Here is a 24,074-nt window from a genome sequence, read left to right as displayed (position 1 = left end):
GTTTGATACATTTATGCATTTATAGCTGATTTTCAAAATAAGAAAGTTTGAAAATTATCCAGCATAGAATAGGTCTCTGACTCCTGCATTCAAGCTGTTAAATTGTATTTATTTTTAATCATTAATGGAATATTGCAATAGCTGGTAATACCAAATACCTCTAATAGCTGCTGACTCAGAAAGCAATTAAAAGGTAATTGCCTTGGTGGGTTTGAACATGGGAAGAAAAATAATTCTTGGCCCCCTATATGCTTTTCAATATGATCATGGTTGATCTGACTCAGGGCTCGTCTGTTTGTTTCCCCATAGCCCTCCATTCTCAAATCTCCTCTTTAAGTATCTCCAACGTATCTATAATCCCCCGAAACAAAATATTCCTGAGATTTTCTAGCCTCTGCAAGAAGATATTCCGAAAATCCTTAGTTTTTAAATAACTGGCCCCTAATCTTGTTTCCTTGTTTGAGATTCTTCTGCTTATGAAAACATCTCATCATCTCACGTGTAATGCTCGCTTGGAATCATATATGTTTCAATAAGGTCACGACTCATTCTTCTCAATGCCAACATCTTTAGCCGCTCAAGATAAGGCACCCCTGTTATCACAGGAATTAGCCGAGTGAATCACTTTTGCACGACAGCCAATGTGGCATCTCCTTTCTTGAATAGCAGTTAAAATTATCAGATGAATAAATATTCAATTTTAATGGGCTCCTTAAAAAAGTAAATTATCTTGGTCCACACCTAGATCACAAGTAAATGCTGACGGCATCGATTGTACCATTCTTATTGAGTCATAGAATGATACAGCGTGGAAGCAGGCCCTTTGGCACCAACCAAACATGTCCCAGCTAAATAGTCCCACCTGTCCACGTTTGGTCCATATCCCTCCAAATCTGTCCTATCCATGTACCTGTGTAAGAAGGAACTGCGGGTGCTGGTTTAAAGGGTCCCGATCCAAAACATCATCCATTCCTTCTCTCCAGAGGTGCTGCCTGTCCCACTGAGTTACTCCAGCTTTTTGTGTCTATCCATGTACCTGTCTAACTGGTTCTTATTCACTGGAAACCTAGAGCATGGAATGTAACTGTAATCTTTCGAAGTCATGCCGAGGAAATTCAGCTAAATGCAATGTCTTGCAAATTATGCAGCCATTTCTTCCTAGTTGTGTATTTTGACAGGACGTACGTACAGTGCATGCACACCATCAATGGTTCATTACCTGCCTGTTATATCAGTATATGTATGTTTGATCAATTCATGCATTTATAATAAATTATCAAAATATGAAAGATTGAAAATTATTCTTTTGCACTACCTGCTTTCTTAAATATGGAATGCACAACACTCCAGCTGTGGCCTTACCAACAACTACTCCAATTGTAAAAAATTCTTGCCTTTTTATCAATTCCAACTCCCTTGTAATAAAGGCTAATATGCCATTTGCCTTCCTAACTACTTGCTACACCCGTCTGCTATTTTTTTGTGATTCTTGCAAGGAACATCTAGACATCTTAGTACTTTACTCATGTGCAATATTGCTCCATTTTGTTAATAATATGCCTTTTGATTCCACTTTCTAAATGCATGACCTCACATCTTCCCACATTATATTACATTTGTCAAGTTTTCAATCTATCAGAATCCTGTTGCACAGTCCAAATATCCTCTTTGCTATAAACCATGTCACCTACTTCAGTGTCATTGGCAAACATATACCTTACACTACTCTCTTCTCCAGGTCATTTATACATAGTAAATAATTGAGGAACAAGAGCTGTTCTTGGAGCACTCTATTGGTTATATCCTTATATCCTGTAAAAGGACCCATTCATTCTGTTTTTGTTCTTTAGGTAACATCCAGAGTCACATATCGGCCACAATATGCAAGGGCAGAAGATTTCCATCGCTGAACTCGAGAGTAAATCTGAGACTTTTATTTAAAACTGGCATGTTAAGAACCAGGGGGGTCGAGGGCGTAATCTTCACCCTAGGTGGAATCAGGTTAGGTGAGTGCACACCACCACATTATCCTTTTCTGCCTATAAACAGGGCAAAAAGTAACATATTGAAATATTTATCCCTGCTTGATTACCTTGCACATGGATTGATTAATAACAAATAAAGTTTAGTTTATATGTGTATAAAACACTAGAACAAAAGTAAACTAGACAGCATAAATTGACCCAGAATGGTTGAAATACCTCAGGAGGTTTTAAAGGAATTGATGGGGTGAAAACTCAATGAATGGAGATCTAGTCATAACACAGGCCCGATCCATGGAAACTCTGCTTAAAGTCTGGTCAGTTATTAGATCATATTAGGGTATCCTTGGCCTTGGACAAAAGCAAATTTTATAAGTTTTGGTGAGAGTTTATTTACAGCTTCGGAAGGAAAGATGTAATAAACCTTTTGTACTTACCTGGAGGAAACCCACCCAATCACAGAGGAGAACGTGCAAACTCCACACAGATAGCATCATAGTCAGGATCGAACCCCAGTCTCTGGCGCTGTGAGGCAGCAACTCTACCGCTGCGACACTGTGCCGCCCTATTCTCGCCTTAGCTTCTCTTTTGCTCTGAATATTTTTTGAATCTTTTCAGATTCTCCGTTACATTTCCAGGAGTACCTCAATAACAGAGCTGTGCCGTTTTCTATAGAGCTCAATATTTGTAGTTTGCCAAAAACCTTTTCCAATTTACCAGTTTTACTCAGTCACAGATTAGCTCCAGAGTATCATTTGGTTGTGAGTGACAGATCCACGCAAAAAGGCTCTTCAGATTCAGTTAGTTACTACAAACAGAGACAGCAGCAGCGCCGCAGCAGCAGCGCTAACCAAGGGCATGCGCCCTTTTTGGGGCGGGCACCTACGGATGTAGAACCGGATGGCATCACCCTACGGCAGATGTCTGCTGCCTCAAACGCAAAAAGAAGAAGAAGAATTCTTTCTTTAGTGAAAATTGGAAAAAATTACCTCAAACTGTGGCCAGTTCATTGCCATTCCAGGTCCGTGTGTGATGCTGAACCACTTTAGGTCTTCCTGTGCATCTGCAACCCGGATAACCTGCTCCAGCTCGCGGTAAATGTTGGCATAACTTCAAGAGAACAGATGGATAAAGGGTTAATAATTAACGCCACACATTTTTCTGAGATTTTCCAATCCCTGGGTGCAACATTGCTTTTTGGATTCACTTGAATTCCACAGATTCACCACCCTCTGACTAAAGAAATTCCCACTCATCTCCTTTCTAAAGGAACTTCCTTTTATTCTGAGGCTTCGGCTTCTGGCCCTAGACTCTCCCACTAGTGGAAGCATCCTCCCTAATCCACTTTATCCAGGCCTTTCATTATTCGGCAAGTTTCAATGAGGTCCCCCCTAATCTGCATATCCTTACTACGCCGAACATGATACCAAGATCTGCCTGCACGTAATCGATATCCCTACATTCCTTGCGTATCCACATGCCTGTCCATCTTAAATACCACCATCACATCTGCCTCAACCCTCCAGTACATTCCAGGCAATCACCGCCCGCTGTGTAAAAAAACTTGCCCCGCACATCTCCTTTAAACTTGTCTCTGTGATAGAAGAACAGACTTAAGTATGAAATTATAAACTCCAGATATTAGAATTGGTATATAAATCGAGAGTTACTATTACAAATTAAGAACTATCAAGGTTCATAGAGGTTACAAATACTCTCTGATGGGTAAAAAGCAACTTGATTGCCCATTCTTGTCAATGGGGAGTGTAGATAAATTGACAATAGAGTTTCAGGATAGGACACTGGTAAGTAAAGAGGTGCAAATTCATTTTGTTTGGGTAAGCAAGATAAAAATCCAGTTTTATTTCACTGAATGGAGACTTGCGACACAGCAAGGACAGGATTCATTTAACAAAGCAAGATGCCAATAATAAGCAGGGTTGGTGCTCTAATAGGATGAAATCTTTTGATTTCAAATCCTTTCTCATCCTAACCATAGAAAGCATTTTATCAGGATGCATCACAGCTTGGTTTGGGGACTGCTCCATCCAAGACCGCAAGAAATTGCAGCGAATTGTGGGCTCAGCCCAGACCATCACACAAACCAACCTTTCATCCTATTGATTCCATTTATACCTCACACTGACTCGGCAAGGCCAGCAGCATAATCAAGGATGAGTCGCACCCTGGCCACTCCCTCTTCTCCCCTCTCCCATCAGGCAAAAGGTGTAGAAGTGTGAAAACAAACACCTCCAGATTCGGGGACAGTTTCTTCCCAGCTGTTATCGGGCAACTGGGCCATCCTACCCTAACCAGAAAGAACCACAACCTGAACTACTATCTACCTCAATGGTGACCCTCGGACTATCCTTGATCGGACTTTGCTGGCTTAAGCTTGCACTAAACGTTATTCCATTATCATGGATCTATACACTATAATGGCTTGATAGTAATGATGTATTGTCTTTCTGCTGACTGGATAGCACACAACAAAAGCTCTACCTTGGTTCACGCAATAATAAATTAAAGTGAAACCTATGGCAAAATTAATCCTCTCCCTACCCCAACACGTCCTGATTTGGTGGGGAATTTAACTATTTGTATCATGGACAGTTGCGTTGTACCCGAGAAGGACAAGGGCTTCCCTTGCTTTGCACACCATTCCAACTTGGGAATACAATGCTGGTCCTTTGATGCTGGGTCGAGTCCTGGAACTCTCTGCCTCACGGTATCGAGAGAGCACATTCACTTAAACTATGCAGCTGTTTAAGGCTGTAGTTCACCATCATCATCTCAAGGGCAATAAATACTGGCCTTGCTAGTTAGTGCTGCCCAGCTGCCCAAAATGAATAAATGAATCAAAATAGCTTTAATTAATACTCACTTGTTGTTTTCTGTGAGGTTTAGGTGTCGTTTGATGTCTTGCAGGATTTCTTTGAAGAAACCCAATCGTTTATCCTCAAACTGCTGGCACTGTTCGAACACTTGCTCCATATTCTCCATATACTGCGGTGTACATTTACTCAATTCATCCAAGGCTTTCTCATACTTCTCTTTCGCCTATAAAAGCCAAAAATCCAGCATTAAAGGCATAAATTATCCTAAAATCGGTCACCATTTATCAAATGTTGGATTTACAAAATATATCATTTATCATTGTCAAAAGGCAGCAGGAGAGACTTCCTTGAGGAGCTTAAATCCTTAAACACATTATGCAACCCGCCAAGAATTATTCAGTGCACTTTCCTCAGTCAATTCAGATACCTTCAAACACTTTGTGCTGCTGCAAAATGAACCAAGGATTTTTTAAAAATCATTTAGACCTGTCATTCAATCACCAGCAGTTAACCTCTAGAGGGCAATGATATTTCAAAGGGAGAAATGGAAAGATGAAAGGATCTCCATTGCCACGACAAGACCTGCTTCAGACTGATACCACACACACTTTATTGGACTGAGTAGTCGACACCTGAAGGATTCAGATAACGTAATCCCCTTGAGTAGCTTCAGTCAGCTGGACAGATCTTATGCTTGCAGAAATGAACATGGTATCGTCAGAAAATATTTTTTCTATACCCAGTTCAAAATTTCAATCTAATTATTGTTTGCGTGTATTTACTTTGTTGTAAATAGATCTATTTTCATGAATTTGATCATCATTTCAAAACAAATGCCCCGTGTGTTACCATTGGATTGACATTATTCACCTACCGTGACATATCCTGCAGCATTCATTCATCAGATTATATCCAAATAGGCAGGTGGAGTTAGAACACAGGACGGTGAACAGGACAGATAGCCTGAAGAAGGGATCCAATCCCAAACGTCACCTATTCCTTTTCTCCAGAGATGCTGCCTGACCAGCTGAGTTACTCCAGCATTTTGTGTCTAACTTCAGGATAAAGCAGCGTCTGCAGTTCCTTCCTCCACAGAGAACAGGACAGCACAGGAACAGGCCCTTTGGCCCACAACATTCATGCTAAAGATGATGCCATGCTAATCTCCTCTGTCTGTGCATGCTTCATATCTCCCCGCTTCCTGCATATCATGTACCTATGCAAACATCTCTTAAATGCTGCTATTGCACCTGCCTCCACCACTGGCAATGCATTCCAAGTATCCACCCGCTCAGCATAAAAAACCTGTCCCATACATCTTCTTCAAGTGTTGCCCCTTTCACTTTAACACTATGCCCTCTGGTCTTTGTCATTTCCACTCAGGATAAAGGTTCTGATTGTTTACCCGATCTGTGCCTCGTGTAATTTTATACATTTGTGTCAGGTCTCTCCTCAAACCGCAATGCTCCAGAGAAAATAATCCAAGTTTTTCCAATTTCTCCCTATAGCTAATACACTGTAATCCAGGCAGTATTAGGGGTGAATCTCTTCTGCACCCTTCAAATCCTTCACATCCTTCATGTAAGGAGATGTCCAGAGCTGTATACTACACTCCAAATGCAGCCTAAGCTAATTCCTTTAAAGCTACCGCATGACTTGCAGACTTGTATACTCAATGCCCCGACTGATGAAACAAGCATACTTGACACTTTCTTTACCACTACATCTATTTGTCTTGTCACTTTCAGGGAATAACTCTCTGGATTTGGACCCCAAGGAATCTTTGTACTTCAGTGTTGTTAAGGGTCTTGCCATTAACTCTTACATTCGACCTCCCAGAGTGCAACATCTCACACTTGCTCAGATTAAATGCTATCTAACATTTTTCCATCCATTTCTGTAGATGATCTGCAGTCTACTGTGTTCTACTACAGCTTGGCTCATTGTATGCAACTCTCCCAATTTTGGTGTCATTTGCAAACTATCAGACCCACTTACATTTACATCCACGATGTTTATATAAATGTATCCAGCATACAGAGGTCCCAGCACAGATCCCTGCAGAACCCCAATGCTCACAGACGTCCAGCCAGAATAGCATTCGCCCAGCACAACCCTCTGTCTTCTATGAATAAGCCAGTACTGAATCTGAGTGGCTAAATCACCGTGGAGTAGATTGTCATTTCACAAGGACTGAGGTACAGGTACAATAAAAATCTTGCTTGCAGCAGCATCACAGCCACATAGACCCAGTCAACACATTAAACACAGACTGTACACAAACTACACATTAAACTGTACACGGTGTGCATTTAGTGTACAATTTATGACCTACTGTGTTACCTAATTACTGATAATTTACCACAAAGCCATTCTTCTATTGTTTAGGTTAAGGGGCTGTCCCACTGCGGCAACCTAATTGGCGAGTTTAGAAGAGTTTAGGAGAGTTTGAAAAAATGTCAGTTGAAATCCTTCTTTGACTATGTTGAAGACTAGCTTCGACTAGCTTCTAGAAAATTGGACACCGAATAGTGGAGAGTGAAGACGACCTCCTTCGACCTCCCTTTGACCTCCTTTGACTATGTTGAAGACTATCTACGACTACCTTCGATTACCTTCGACGACCCTTGATTACCTCCGAATAACATGCCGAACTACTACGACCTACTTCAACTAAACCTACGAGTAAAAAAAGTATCGATTTATTTTCATGGTGAACTTTTTTTACTTGCGGGCATTTTTCGACATGTTGAAAAATACGCAGCAACCTAGCTGAGGCCTCGAGTACATGGGGACTACTCTCGAGTATGAAGAAGAGTTACAAAGACCCCCTAGGACCTTGTGTCGACCATGCTGTGAGGATGAGTCGAGGGAAAACTCGTCAGAACTAGTGGATTAGGTCGCCGCAGTGGGACAGCCCCTTTAGGGCGTCTTCAACATCTCTTGTACAGTTTCGTGGAGAACAAAGTGGATTTAAAATAAAATCGTGGTAAGATACAACCATCTGCCCAGCACTGATCCTGATCCCATCACACGGTGTACCTGCGAGAACACTTAAACCATAAGACATTTGGCCCATCGCATCGACTCTGCCATTCGATCGTGGCATATCTATTTTTTCCTCTCAATCCCATTCTCCTGCCTTCACTCCATCCAGGCTTCATCTTCTGCCAATACTGGTAAGGATATTCCACCAGGGTTCACAGGAACATCTTGTAACCCAATGTGTCAGAGACTGATGGAGATTCTAAACCAGAGCCTGCTGTTACTGAATTCCTCTTTTCACTGAAATAATAGATATACCGAGAAATTGTGGTGGAAAAAATGCAGTCATCAAATTTCATAGCACATCCCACCACATCCATGCTGACACTTTTGCTCATCATTTGTTAATATTTATCATACTGTCAACTTTAAGACTCATCATACTTCCACATGCCCCCAAAATGTCTCAATTTTGTCCTTAAAAATGGGACTATGTGTAAAAAGGCAGATGCCCATTAGGTCTGCTTCTCGTCATTATGATTGTAAATTCTCCATTACTAATATAAAAGATAAGAGTCTTCAACTAATAGGAACTATATCATTTTACCATCATCGCTTTAGATAATAACATTAACATTGAAGAAATTATTATCGAAAGAATGGTCACAAAATTTTATTAATCAAATGGACATATCTACCTTGCTCTGAATTATTTATGCTATTTCATACCCAAACAGCAGAGATGCACTAGATTTAGAACAAACATTGATTAGTTTGATCGACAGTCAAACTGTTTCATTATGATGATTGCAATCCTTCGTCTATTAAGAAAATAATATCTATTACTGGTTATCGATCTCCAAAATGTAATAAAAATAATCTAAACAATACAGAAATGTACATGCAAACGGAGTAGTACTTGGATGGATGTAAAATGCTGTAGTAACTCAGCGGGTAAGGCATCTCCAGAGAAAATGGACGTGACTTTTTGAGCCAGGACCCTTCTTTAGACCGATATACTTACTAGTATTGTTCAAATGGCAACTTGTCTTGTTTCCTCGCACAATATTTAAACAAAATTCAGTGGCAAATGTGGGATGAGGGCGCAAACGGGGGAGGGGGGGGAAAGAAGTTAATTGTATTCATGGATGCAATGATGCAACTATGGCAAATGTTTAGGGTTAAGAGAAAACCTCAATTATATATTGGTCTTTATTTGAATGAGTTTCCACACCCGGCAACCTCACCTTCTGAACTTCCTGTTTGCATTTCTCTACTTTATCCAATAGCTTCTTCTGTTGCTCTGGGGTGACCGACTGTTCAGTCTTGCTGTTTGCCTCTCTTGTGGCCGCCATCTTCTCCTCTTTACAGGCCAGGTGATAGACCTTCTTGGATGTCTCAACCTGTGGAACAGGAACGAATTACATGCTTTAAACACTAGATTAGAATTATTTGTTGCTCTGGCCCACCTTTGGGAAATCCTTGTTTCAACAAAGTTGCAAATATTAGCAAAGAAAAACGCAACATATCAAACACAAGCAATTTTCCGTGACTGTTACCAATGTTAACAATCATATAAGGCATGTAAACGTTGCTGCAAATTATTTACACTATATCATACTAAAACAGCAAAAATACACTGGATTTAAAATGAATCTACTGCTGGGCCACCATGCCACCCAGTGTTATGTGCCTCCATATTATTGATTAACCTTGCTGCTTGAAAATCATTGTTGATTACCACTTTGCTGATGATTGAAAGTGGACTGATTGGGCAGTACTCAGGCAGATTGGATTTATCTTGCTTTTTGTGAACAGAAAATGCCTGGGCAATCTTCAACAGTGTCAGGGAGATGCCAGTGTTATATCTGTGACTGCATTGTATCAGAACTTTTATCCAGATTAGACAATTTCCATTGTATTAGACTGTGTCCCCTGCTGTTCACTAGTGTTTGGTATTTCATCCTCAAAAAGCTCCAAAACACGTCCAAGAGTCGCATGCGTACATCAATGGCGTGCAGGTGTTGAAACAGTTGTAATTCAGATTCAGATTCAGATTCAGATTCAATTTTAATTGTCATTGTCAGTGTACAGTACAGAGACAACAAAATGCATTTAGCATCTCCCTGGAAGAGCGACATAGCAAATGATTTGAATAAATAATAATAAGTGTCCGGGGGGGGGGGGGTGATTGGCAGTCACCGAGGTACGTTGTTGAGTAGAGTGACAGCCGCCGGGAAGAAGCTGTTCCTCGACCTGCTGGTTCGGCAACGGAGAGACCTGTAGCGCCTCCCGGATGGTAGGAGGGTAAACAGTCCATGGTTGGGGTGAGAGCAGTCCTTGGCGATGCCGAGCGCCCTCCGCAGACAGCGCTTGCTTTGGACAGACTCAATGGAGGGGAGCGAGGAACCGGTGATGCGTTGGGCAATTTTCACCACCCTCTGCAATGCCTTCCGGTCAGAGACAGAGCAGTTGCCATACCATACTGTGATGCAGTTGGTGAGGATGCTCTCGATGGTGCAGCGGTAGAAGTTCACCAGGATCTGAGGAGACAGATGGACCTTCTTCAGTCTCCTCAGGAAGAAGAGACGCTGATGTGCCTTCTTGATCAGAGGAGAGGTATTGTGGGTCCAAGAGAGGTCATCGGAGATGTTGACTCCCAGGAACCTGAAGCTAGAAACACGTTCCACCTCCGTCCCGTTAATGTAGATGGGGGTGTGCGTGCCGCCCCTAGACTTCCTGAAGTCTACAATGTGCTCCTTGGTCTTCTTGGAGTTAAGGGCCAGGTTGTTGTCAGCGCACCATGCTGCTAAGTGCTGGACCTCCTCCCTGTAGGCCAGCTCATCGTTGTTGCTGATGAGGCCAATCACCGTTGTATCATCTGCATACTTGATGATGGTGTTAGTACCATGTACAGGTGTGCAGTCATAGGTGAAGAGGGAGTAGAGGAGGGGGCTCAGCACACAGCCCTGTGGAACGCCGGTGTTCAGGGTGAGGATTGAAGAGGTGTGCTTGTCTAACCTCACAGACTGGGGTCTGTTGGTTAGAAAGTCCAGTATCCAGTTGCAGAGGGAAGGGTCGATGCCCAGGTTACCGAGTTTGGTGATCAGTTTTGATGGTATAATGGTGTTGAATGCTGAGCTGTAATCGATGAACAGCATTCTTACGTAAGTGTCTCTGTTGTCGAGGTGGGAGAGGGCGGAGTGAAGTGCCGTTGAGATGGCACCCTCCGTACTCCTGTTCTTGCGGTAGGCAAACTGATAGGGATCCAGTGTGGGGGGTAGGCAGCTTTTGAGGTGTGCCAGGACCAGCCTCTCGAAGCACTTGGTGATGATGGGGGTAAGTGCAACTGGGCGGAAGTCGTTGAGGCTTGCCGCAGTGGAGTGTTTTGGCACTGGCACGATGGAGGTGGTTTTAAGGCAAGTGGGGACAACTGCTTGGGCAAGTGACAGGTTGAAGATGTCAGTCCAGACGTCTGTCAGCTGCGCAGCACAGGCCCTGAGCACGCGCCCGGGGATGCCGTCAGGGCCAGCAGCTTTACGTGCATTAGTCCTACTCAGTGCCACGTACACGTCGTAAGGGGTGAGTGTGAGGGGTTGGTGATCGGCAGGGAGCACAGCCTTGATGGCTGTCTCTAGATTGTCCCTGTCGAAGCGGCCATAGAAGTGATTAAGCTCCTCAAGGAAGGAGGCGTCGCTGGATGTGGGGGTGGTGTTGGAGGGTCTGTACTGTAGTCCGTGATGGCCTGGATGCCTTGCCACATGCGTCGGGGGTCGGAGTTGTTGTTGAAGTGCTCCTCAATCCTGAGCTTATGGCAGTGCTTGGCCTTCCTGATGCCCCTCTTCAGGTTAGCCCTGGATGAACTGTAGGCTCGAGCATCGCCTGACCTGAAAGCGGTGTCCCGTGCTTTCAGCAGTAGCCTGACCTCGCTGTTCATCCATGGCTTCTGATTCGGGTATATGGTCACCTGTTTGAGGGAGGTGACACTATTGATGGTGGAGTTTATAAAGTCCAGAACAGAGGATGTGTAGGAATCAATGTCCGTGTGGGAGTCAAGGGTGGCCTGGGCTGCAAACGCCTTCCAGTCAGTGTTTCCAAAACACTGCTGAAGTGTGAAGTCCGCTTCCTCTGACCAGACTTTAACTGTCCTCACAGTTGGTTTAACCCGTCTGATGAGTGGGGAGTACTTAGGGAGCAGGAACAATGAGACGTGATCAGACTGACCAAGGTGGGGGAGGGGGATGTAAGCGATGGAGTTGGAGTGAGATTGGTTTGATCATGATTGGATTTTTTAAACTGTGAACTGACATCCTCAGGCAAGCTCCCAGCAACACCACTGTCTGCTGGGCATCTGGACAGACTGGAGCTCACCCACAGAGAACAGCGTGGGGGAATTTTTGAGAACCAAGGAAGAAAAAGCACAAGCAACTGCAAACCGCAGGCACAAAGACCCAAATGGTTACATTTTGGAAATCGAGACATCCAGACAACAAAATACATGTAAAGATATTTCTGGCCAATTCTAATGATTGAATTCAAGTGTCCACATCCCTGGAGCAACGTCACCTTTATGGGGCACCAGAACGATGCAGAGGACAAAGCCCTGAATGTTTAGAGAACAAGCAAGTCAGTTCCTCACTACCATCTGAGATGGTTAAATATTTCAAATACTGCTCATCGAAGATATAGGAATAAATTCTCTCCATTACTACAATACTTAAATGTTTTGTTTGAAGCTGCTTTAGGTCCGGACCATAATTATCTGGTTATCAGTTCAAATCATAATTTTTTTTTATTGAGATACAGGAGAAGAGAACAAAGGTTGAAAAGTAAAGTATGCTAAACAACAGGCAATGGCAATTTTATACTTTAAAAAATCTATAGATTGTAGAAGGTACTTCATGTAGTGACTTGACTGCTTTGATTAACACAGTGCATCATTTGATAGTGGAAGATACTGCTGAGCCGTATATTTAGGAAGACTGAGGTCTTATTCAAGGTTGCAGGAGATACATTGCAAATGGTTTTCATCGAACCGATCTTAGCATGGGGAACGGAAGAGGAAGCAGAGAGAAAATTAACTAAAATTGTGTCTCACTGTTTTGATTTTGACCTCGGGTGCAGTCTGTGTGGAAATTGCACGTTCTCGCTGTGACTGCGTGGACTTCCTCCGGGTGCCCTGGTTTCCTCACAGATCCCAAGGATGTGCTGTCCTGCAGGTTAATTGCCCTCTGTAAATTGTCCCCAGTATGAAGTGAATGGATGAGGAAGTGGGATAACATAGAATTAGTGGGAAGCAGGCAGCGTGGACTCATTGGGCCGAGAGGCCTGTTTCCATGTTGTATCATTAAACTAAACTAAACTAAAGCAATTACAGCTCAAATAGTTGCTTTCAGCATTTGAGCACAACAATGGGAAAACAAACATGGAACTCAATTCATTTAATTTTTGGATTAGTTGCACATTTAAACCTTTAAGTAGCTGAACTTCTGCAAATTAAATCAAATCAAAGTGTGATCATTTGAGGTGTGGATAGATCCTCTGTTTTGCACTATACTTCATAATCCCAGTGAGTTATAGGCGATATATCTCACAGTAACCGAATGATAATGATGCAACTCTCTATAAGCCATTGAAACTGCTGAAGCTGCACTTTACCTCTTTTAGTTTTTTAGCCCAGGGTTTCTGTGCTTTCCGGAATCCATCCTCTGTTTCTTTGGTCTCCTTGAAGCCTCCTATCAACTGTTTGTGAAAGGAATCTTTCTGCCAGTTCTTGATCTTCTCAAAATCGTCACTGGTTAGTGCATTTCTCACCTCCAGATGTAACTCGCTCACTTTATCTGCCTCCGTCATCAATGCCATCCAGGCTCTCTCTAGAGTTCCATATTGGGATCCTACAAAATGGTGCATGGAATCATCATTAACTCAACTAATACCTCAACCAAAAAAAGACACAAAGCGAGAGAGTAGCAAATCAAGAACACCCCTCACCTGTATCCACCTATCGCTTGCCAGGCTTTATTCTGCCCCCACCTCTTTTCCAGCTTAATCCCCCATCTACAATTAGTCTGAAGAAAGGTCTCAATCTGAAATGTCATATATCCATGTTCTCCAGAGATGTTGCCTACCTGCTGAGTTATTCCAGCACTTTGTGGCTTTTTTTGTAAACCAGCATCTGCAGGTCCTTGTGTCTAATATCTCAACCATTTCATTTATTGGTAAAACTGCTTTTTAAATACTTAACTTCTGCAAAGCAACTATTCAGCTCATGGACAAGCAATACTAGACTCTAATGTAATTATCATGGCATTTCTTTAAAAATAAATAGGATACAGAAGAGGCCATAAAGCAGCAACAAATAATACAGAGAAAATGTCCATTATTTAACAAAAGTAGAAACTTAACTGATTCTTCCCCATGGTAGAGAGATATTTATCCACAGTTTAGTCCCACGTTCTAAGAGACACAAGAGGCTGCGGATGCTGGAATCAGGTTCAACAAATAACCTGCTGGAGGAACTTTGTCGTTCAAATACCATCTGTGGTGGGAAAGGAACTAAAGGAACTGTGTCCTGATGCAGGGTCTTGACGCAGAACATTAAAAAATTCCCAAAGGTACAACACCTCACATTCCCACCAGGCAACATCTTAATGGAATGTACATTGCATTTTCCAATTTTAGGTAACTCTCTCCTCCAGTCTATTTCCCCCACCCCACTCTCTCTATTTCTGATCCCTCCCCCTGTCCTCCTATATTTTGTCCCCTTTCCCATCTCCATACGCCCATCTCCACACCCCTCACCCATCTCCTGCTTTTTGTTCCCTCCCCCCTCCTGTTTTCATCTACCTCCTACCACCCTCCCCCTTCTGGTTGTGGTTCCATGTCCTTCACTTCTCCCCTAATGGCTCATTATCACCTACCTTATTTATCAGACGTCAGCACCAGCAGATTTTGTGTGGCCACTTACCCATCTTCCAGCCACTATCTTTGCCTTCACCTCACCTAGCTCCATCTGCCTTCTTTTCTCTCACTTCTGTTTACCTCCATCCATCTCCTTCCCTCTGCCTCCCAACTCCTTCCATCTCCTTCCCTTCCCTGGCTCCTTCTGCCCATCATCCTTCACCCCTCCCGAATCCACTATCCACCTATTGCTTCTGTCTTACCTTTCCCCTTTTTCTCTTTCCACCAACTACCTTCCTTCTCCTCCCTCGCTCCAGATGCAGGGTTTTGACCCAAAACATTGACCATTTGATCCACCTGCAAAGGCTGCTTGACCCATTAAGTTCTTCCAGCAGATTGTTTTTTGCTCCGAATTCCTCCAAATCTTCTTTTTTTTTTGTGCTCCGGAGGCCAGCACCTGAAGTCTCGTGTTCTAATGCAGGGTCTTGACCCTGAAATGCTACCAAGAAATGCAGGATTCCCCCACAACTCTGCAGATGCTGCACAATTGACTGAGTTACTCCAGCAGATTACTTTTTGCCCCATATTCTAGGAGCCAGTTTCACAAGTCAGAGAAAGAACCCTTAGAGTGGATAGTGATCAGCAGGGTGAATAAAGAAGAACCAATGGGTATAGCATATTTGGGTTTCCAAAAGGCATTCACTAATATGCTACAGGATATGGAATCATGATATTGAGGTTATCATATCAGTGTGGATAGAGGATTAATTAACTGATAGAGCAAATGTGGTCTTTTCAAATTGGCAAATTGCAATTGGGAATTTCCCCCCAGAGATCAGTGCTGATGCTATTTACAACATATATAAATGATTTATGAATTTATTGTAAAATAGCTGCTTGCAATACCAAAATAGGTGTGAATATGACACTAAAAATGTGATATAGGCAGGTTCAGTGAGTAGGCAGAAGATAGGAGAAGGTGTATTACGCAGGAAATGTAGGGTTTTGCATTTTATACGAAGAACGGGAAGCGTAATATTTATATGATGTTTGACCGATGAAGGCTAACATACAGAGGGATCTCGGTGTCCTTGTACAGAAAGCACTTAGCATGCTAGTACAACTGGCAATCAGGAAAACAAATGGAATGTAGGTCCTTATTGTAAGAAGTGAAAGAGAAAGGAAGGACATATTTGCCTTGGAGCTTGTGCAGGGAGGATTCACCAGATTAATTCCTGGGATGAAAAGGTTCTGTTTGATCAGCCATGATCACAATGAATGGCGGTGCAGGCTCGAAGGGCCAAATGACCTCCTCCTGCACCTATTTTCTATGTTCTATGTTCTATGAGAAGTAAAAATGACTAGAATAGGCTTCTGGTCTGGAGTCTGGAAGAAGAGGATCTTATTGTAACAAACACTAAGCAGGCTTAATGTGTTGGAAGGAACTGCAATCCTGGATTATATCGAAGATAGAGACAAAATCCTGGAGTTACTCAGCAGGTCTCTGGAGAAAAAGAATAGGTGATGTTTCGGGCCAGAACCCTTTATCAGACTGAAAGTAGAGGTGGGGCTTGACAAGGTAGGTGCTGAGAGAATGTTCCTCCAGTGGGGGATCTTGAAGTAGTGGCCATCACTTCAGTGAAAAGGGTTGCCCATGTCAGCCCATATAGTGCTGAAGATGAATTTATGATCCCTTAGAACTGTGATTTTATTTGGTGTTTTCTCCTCAGAAACTGTGGGTTGTGGCATTCAGTGTATTGAAGGCTGTGATAGATTTCTGGACCATATGGAAAGGTTTATATAGGAACTTGGAGTTAAGGCCAAGAATGAGTTCATCTATGATTTTAATAAACAGGTGAGACAGTCCACAGTTACATTAGAAATGTGAAGAATGATTTGAAGACCCGAAACGTCACCCATTCCATAAATGCTGCCTGTCCTGCTGAGTTACTCCAGCATTTTGTGTCTATCTTTGGAAATATAATCCTTGTGCCTTATGCTCTTACTCTTGCATTTATCAGGTACTTTTCAAAGTCCCTTTCAAGACTTATTTTTATGCAATCAACAAAGTATTTCATGACCTGCAACAATACCAACTAATTTCTGCAGAGAAAAATCCCACTGAACAATAGGACCATAATAACCAGGTTAATAATCTCAGAGTAGAATTTTCTTCTGCACCCAATATCGCATTATCACAAAATATCTATTCCCGAAAAACAAACATTGACCAAGGCACACAGATAACTCCTGTGTTTCCTTTTTGGAATAACATGACAAAGGTCCTTTACTGAAGACAGCACCTCTGACAGTTGAGAACTTCCTCAACACTGCATTAAAGCATCAGGCATTGTGGGACTTGAAGGCACAACTATCTGATACAGAGGCTAGAATGCTTTCAAATGAGCCACAGTGAAGGCAGCAAAAGCCTCAGATTGTCTGAAACAGACAAAGTTCTGAAGAAAATAGAGACAAAGAACTGCAGATGGTGGTTTACAAAAAAGGACACAAAGTGCTGGAGTAACTCAGTGAGCCAGGCAGCATCTTTGGAGAAGTTCCATGTTCTCCAGAGAGGCTGCCTGACCCGTTGAGTTACTCCAGCACTGTGTGTCATTTTCTGTGGAAAATAAGTTTAAAATAAATAAATTAAGGGCCTGTCCCACTTATGCGACTTTTTCGGCAACTGCCGGCACCTGTCATAGGTCGCCAGAAAATATCAAAATATTGAAAATTCAGCGGTGACCAGAAAGACTCTTTGTGTGACTAGGAGACTACTCACGACCATACAGGCGACATCCTGGCGACATGTCGCAGGGTGTCGCGAGGTCACCGCGACGAGAGCCTTCTACAAACATATGAGTTCGGAGAAGCAGGGGACTAGACAGCCCCTCAGGTCTGCTCTTCTGTGATATTTATGGACATCCCAGATACCTAACCTCATTCGACTCCAGGACTTCAGTGCATTAATAAGGAGCACTACCTGCAAAGCTACCTCCAGAGATTGTAAATGGAGAATCCATCACAGGTTTGCAAAATAACCTTCAAGATACAAGAGATTGCAGAATTATTTATTTGTCAAACGTAACCTGAATCAGAACAATAAAATCTTTAGGCCCCTGTCCCACTTTCCCGAGTTACTCACGAATTCTCCCGAGTTTTCCCCTTGATTCAAAATCGGAGAATGTCCGTAGCGAGTCCGTGGGAGGCCGTAGGAGTCTGTAGATATTTCGTAGCGGCTCGTAATGCCAGCCGTAGGTACGCGGGGCTTCAGGTAGGTCGGGACGTTTTTTCAGCATGTTGGAAAATGTCCACGAGTAAAAAAAATAGCCCCGAGTTACTACGGTTGGCATCTCCGAGTTTGAATCAAGGGGAAAACTCAGGAGAATTCGTGAGTAACTCGGGAAAGTGGGACAGGGACTTTAAGGGCCTGTCCCACTTTCATGACCTAATTCACGACCTCTGCCAAGTTTGCCCTTGACTCATACTCGCAGCATGGTCATCACGAGGCCTTTGTAGGTCGTAGGAGGTCCTGATGCTATTCGTAGGTTGGGGCGTTTTTTTCTAGCATGATGAAAAATGCCCACGAGTAAAAAAAAGTCGTGAATTAGGTCGTGTAAGTGGGACAGGCGTGAAAGTGGGACAGTGAGACTTAAGATGGACACAAAAATGGACACAAAATGCTAGAGTAACTCAGTGGGTCAAGCAGCATCTATGGAGTAAAGGAATAGGTGGCGGTTTGGGTCAAGACGCTTCTTCAGACTCAGTGGGGGAGCAGCGAGAGAGGGTGTTACGAAACTCCCAGAGAGGAGGAGAACTTCTTCAAAGTGGGATACCTTGATGAAATTTCACAGTGGAGCAGAGAAAATCTGTAGGAATGAACAGCACATGATAGTTTACACCGAAGATAGACACAAAGTGAGTCTATCGGGCAGCATCTCTGGAGAAAAGGAATAGGTGACGTTTTGGGTCGAGACCCTTCTTCAGATTCGGTTTGCTTGCTTAGTTGCTAAATCCTTACTTGCTGCAACCTTTACAGGCACATTAAATGCAACAGCTAATATACAACAGTTATTCTAAGTAAATGAATCCATGATACTGCAAACATCAAAGCAAATAGTGCAACCAGACTGGTGCAAAATCTGCAGTGGCTCGGTGCTGAGGTAGGGTTGTGGTTAGTGTTGTGCACGGTGGTTCAAGAATCTGCCGATTGATGGGAAGAAGCTGTTCTTGAACCTGGAGGTTATCTGGAAGAGAGCATGGCCAGGTTGGTGAGAGTATTTAAAGATATTCTTAGCAGTCTTCTTGAAGCACTTGCTGTAGATCCCTTCAATGGTGCGGAGGTCAGTATCCATGTTGGATGGGACAATATCCACCATTTTGTGCAGCCTCCTTCATTCTTGAGTGTTTGAATGATCAAACCAGGCCACGATGCAGCCAGTGAGTATGCTTTCCATCGCAGTGTGGCATAGTGGTGCAGTAGTAGAGCTCCTGCCTCACAGTGCCAGAGACTCAGGTTCGATTCTGACTAAAGATGTTCTCTGTGTGGAGTTTGTAGGTTCTCCTTGTGATCGCACGGGTTTTCTCTGGGCGCTCCGGTTTTGTCCAAAATTCTAAACAACGCTCAGGTTTGTAGGTTAATTGGCTTCTGTAAATTCCCCCTTGTGTGTTGCTCATAGAATTAGTGTGAGCAATGGTTGCCGTGGACTCGGTGGACCGTAGGGCCTGTTTCCACGCCGTATCTCTAAATTAAAACCACACGTATGGGCAAAGTCTCGCAAGCGATAGGTGGATACAGGTGAAGGCGGGGGTGGGGGATTGGCAGATAGGTGGAGTAAGTGACAAAGGCTAGAGGTAATAAGGAAACAAAAGGTTGTTCGATAAGAAAAGAAGAGGAGGAGTGAAATGTAATACCAGAGGATGGGATGGAAGGGGAAACTGAGGGGAAAGAGGGGGGACAAAAGGGAAATATAGAGCATGTGGCTTTGGTGCTTTCTGAGCATTCCTTGCAATTAAGATCATTAGAAGTTACCTGGATATTTATTCAATTGTGGTTCTGGGATTTTAGCTCATTTAAGTGAGCTTTCACTTTGCTAGACGTTGTCATAGCAACAATATTTCTAAAATGTTTTCATTGCCTGTCCTAAAGATTATGGAAGGTGTCCTAAAAAAATGTTTTCTACTTTCTTAATCTTTGGAACTCATCTACCAACAGCACCGAGAACAATCCATATGCAATACAAGGAAAATAAATACTGCAGCAAGAGCAGACTGGCGCTGGAGCTTTGCATGTTACCCATGGTGCAGGAAGAAGGCTCTGCCCATGAATGCAGCCTAATATATTAACCTAAAAGTCTGAATCTAGGAACCGACCACAGATAAAGATAGCAGGGATAGACAATTGCCACAAAAAAAAGACACAAAGTGCTGAAGTAATTCAGCAGGTCAGGCAGCGAGCATGGAGAACATGGATAGGTGATATTCAGCTTGGGTAGCTGACAACCCAATGGTATGAACATTGAATTCTCCAATTTTAGATAACCTCAAACAACCCCTACACCTCTTTCTTCATCCCAACCCCCATTTCCCTCTGCCCCAACTAGACATGTACCAACTTCTCCCTTCCCCTTCACCTCCATCTTCATTCTTTCCTCATGCTTCATAATTCACAACTCTTCAATCCTTTTGTCTCGCACCATTTTTCATCTTTGACCTTTGTCCACCAATCACCCAATCAAACACCCCCCCCCCCCCCCCCCCCCTCACCTGGGTTCACCTATTACTGCCAAGCTTTGTCCAGCCCCTCCTCTCTTCTTAGTTTCTCTTTCTCCCTCCCTCCAACAATCAGCTTGATAAAGGGTCCCAATCCAATATGTCACCTATCCAAGTTCTCCAGGGATGCTGCCAGACCCACTGAGTTACTCCAGCACATAGTTTCTTTTTTCTTTGTAATCCAGCATCTGCAGTTCATTGTTCCTAACCAATTGCCACTACGTAATTGAAGACATAAAAACAATGAGATTTCAAAAATGTGGTAAATACTTTTTACTGTGAAATAGATAATAGTTTCAATGCATCTAACTAATAATCTATAATTCATATTTTTCTAAAATTGACTGAATGGGCCTGAATGTACTTAAGTTACTGTGCCAGAGATTGCATACATTCTAAAAAAAAAATATATATATATTTCTTTACAAAGACTGCATTGTTCAGACCATTCCTTATAAATTCTTATTTTGTGTTTAAAATTAGCTTTGTAGATTAAACATTGAAGGGACTGTGCTTATTATCAAAATTACATGTCCGCTGATATACTGGTGTACCATATTGCTGGTGTGGTAAGGTTATTTTCTTTAAGTAAGCTTTGTATTTTTAATTGGTCAAAGCGAAAATATAAGAACATTGCAAATGTAAAATTATATGTTTACCCAGTGAGCACAAGGTGCTATTGGGAGGAAAGCCATCGGGTATAGCTGCAATGATGAATGGGAATTGTCTCTCTGCCAGACAGTCCGGAACGCCCTTGGTGCGAGTCCAGGTTTGTGGTGTGTTAGCTAAACAAGCTGGAGAACATGGAGGTTCTAACTGACCTTGGGTTTAGGGGTGGGGAGGTAGATGAGATCGGATTCAGCTTACAATGAAGGCATTGTTGACTATCACAAGTGGCTGTGAGAATTATATAATGGCACAAAATAGTAGATATTAGTTTAGTTTAGAGATACAGTGCGGAAACGGGCCCTTCTGCCCCCAGAGTCCGCACCGACCAGTGATCCCCACACATTAACACTATCCTACACTTGGGACAATTTTTACATTTATACCAAGCCAATTAACCTACAAACCTGTACGTCTTTGGAGTGTGGGAAGAAACCGAAGTACTCGGAGAAAACCCACACAGGTCATGGGGAGAACGTACAAACTTTGTACAGATAAGCAGTTGTCGCCAGGATCGAACCCTGGTCACTGGCGCTGTAAGCATTGTAAAGCAGCAACTCTACCGCTCTGCCACAGTGCTGCCCTGAAAACACTTCATTAGAGATCAGATACAAATGTAATTATTCTCAGGCAAACTCTCTCAACACGTGATACCTCATCTTCAAGCTCATACAAACACTTCACAGGATACATAATGTATTATAGGAAGTGAATGAAATCATCTTTAATTCTACAGAGACATCTCTGGCCTTTTAGAATATGCATGCAAATAAACCAAGATTTATAGTTTTCTCCAATCACCTGGCAGTAGTCAAGCACATTTCATTTATCCTTCCAGAATGCCAAATATTTATTTCTTTTTCCAAGAAAGCATTTAAAGACTGCAACCGAAGATTCTGCTGGCTTCTGTGTAATCAATTCAGAAGGCTAATACAGATTCCCAATTGCTTTTGGAAATCACTTTCTATTGTAACTAGAATTACATAGAAGATAGCTTGCCAATTGATTATATTGTGCTTCTTGCTATCAAGCTCAGGAGCTCCTAAAGCCGGTGCCTCCAGCCTTACTACCTCCAACTACATCACCAATGACCTTTCCTGCATCAAGTCAGAAGTGAAGATGCTTTCCCAAGGCCGGCATTTGCACAGAAACATCATCTGAAAAATTCTCTCCAAGTCATGTGCTATTGTGAATTGGAAATAGTTCACAAACCCTTTAACCTCATTGACTAATAATCGTGGGTTATTCCCGGTAAGGGTGGCTTTAATACATGGGCTGCAGGTGTTCATGACAGCCCCGACCACCATCTATTCAAGATAATATAAGGATAAGCATCAAGTTTGTCCTTGTTAGACACAGAGGAATAAAATCGATGAATACAAAATTGACTATAACTGAGTGAAGTGAAGTACATCATTTCAGTTTGGCAACTGGAATAATATTACAATATTGTTCCTGCCCTGTTTCCATAACAGCAACTGTCAATAGTTTACAGTCTTTAAATCTGAACAAGAGAGAAAAACAAATAAAATCTATAGTCCCAAAAACTCAAGATAGACACAAAATGCTGGAGTAACTCAGCGGGACAGGCAGCATCTCTGGAGAGAATGAATGGGTGACGTTTCGGCTTGAGATCCTTCTTCTGACTGCTGCCTGTCCCGCTGAGTTACTCCAGCATTTTGTGTCTATCTTCAGTTTAATCCAGCATCTGCAGTTCCTTCCTACAGAGTCCCAAAAACTCTTGTTTATATGTAGCCTAAAATGCTACCTATAAACAATGCAACAATAGTCGGATACTGCTCCAGTGAAGTTACCTTTTACAAATATCTCCCCATCGCAACCACTCAACTTCTGGCTCAACATAAGGACATTAGCAATACACACACTTACGTTTTTTGGAGATACTCAACTAATAAAAGAAGTCTACCAAATGATAAAGCTGCAAGATGTACTGTGAACATTGTTCCCGCAATTTTCTCTCGACCGATATGAGATGGTTACAATATTTATGATAGTTTATAAGCAGAAGCAGCAAGGATTTCAGCTCCTTTAATCACCAGCCCTTTATATTCATTTACAAATATTCCAATACATAAAATTATCTCTTTGATCATGGAATTATACTGCATCTATATTTTCAAACCAAGCCCAATAATAGTCCACATACCTTTCTCAATGAGCTGTTTCCACCTTTTGGACCAGTCGGTCAGCTGCTGAGAGTAGGACTTCTCTATCTTTGCCCGTTCATTAACACAGTTCATAAGATCATTGCACAACCTGTGACCATCGTCAATGCGCTTGACTGAGCGCTTGTAATTGCCGATCTACAAAGAAAGTGGAGAGTATCATCAGAACCAGCGGAGTTATAAAAACTTTCACTTTGCAGCTATTCTGTTTTTCCTTCTCTGACCAGCTTTATGTTTATTTTATTTGAAGCGATTCTACAAGAATAAAGCAATCGGCATAGCAATTATACAATTTCCGTTACAGCTTCATTTTTAACATTTTATAAATTGATAAGTGAATCGGGGGGGAAAAAAGTAAAAAGGAAAGAATGAAGAGAAACAAGAAAAATACAAAAAAGAGAGAAGACCCCTGAACTGCCGAAGAAGTGAGACACAAAAAAGAAGACAGAGATATGCCCCACTACCCCTCCCCCCCCCCCCCCCTGCTGACCAGCTTTAAATGGAATGTTTGACCTTGCTTCTTAAATCACTGCTCCCTCTATTAAAGGAAAAATAGGAGAACCGTCTCCTGAGGCAGTAGCACCAGGCTGAGCAGTTGGTTACTGCCTTTTCATTTACTGACCTAATTTAACATAGACCATAGAACAGTACAGTGCAGGAAAATGCTCTTAGGCCCTCAATCTCTGTGCCAAACATAATGCCAACATAAACTCAACTCCTCTGCCTGCAAATGATCCTTATCCCTCCAT

At 42.5% G+C, this 24,074-nt stretch overlaps 1 protein-coding gene across 5 annotated transcripts in view; it reads right to left on the bottom strand.

Moving 5' to 3' along the window:
• Positions 1-24,074, bottom strand: part of pacsin1b (protein kinase C and casein kinase substrate in neurons 1b) — a 221,166-nt gene that overhangs the window by 22,201 nt on the left and 174,891 nt on the right. For all 5 annotated transcript variants that reach the window (XM_055654464.1, XM_055654468.1, XM_055654467.1 and 2 more), the window contains 5 exons: positions 23,307-23,463; positions 13,463-13,698; positions 9,052-9,207; positions 4,867-5,042; positions 2,972-3,092 (listed from right to left, as the gene is read on the bottom strand). In XM_055654464.1, coding sequence (XP_055510439.1) covers positions 2,972-3,092; positions 4,867-5,042; positions 9,052-9,207; positions 13,463-13,698; positions 23,307-23,463 — 846 coding nt within the window. The remainder of the gene's footprint in view (positions 1-2,971; positions 3,093-4,866; positions 5,043-9,051; positions 9,208-13,462; positions 13,699-23,306; positions 23,464-24,074) is intronic.

This window comes from Leucoraja erinacea, chromosome 24, assembly GCF_028641065.1.
Source record: "Leucoraja erinacea ecotype New England chromosome 24, Leri_hhj_1, whole genome shotgun sequence".
Lineage (NCBI taxonomy): Eukaryota > Metazoa > Chordata > Chondrichthyes > Rajiformes > Rajidae > Leucoraja > Leucoraja erinaceus.
The sequence above is the reverse complement of the archived record's forward strand: the minus strand, read 5'-3'. Positions and strand labels throughout refer to the sequence as shown.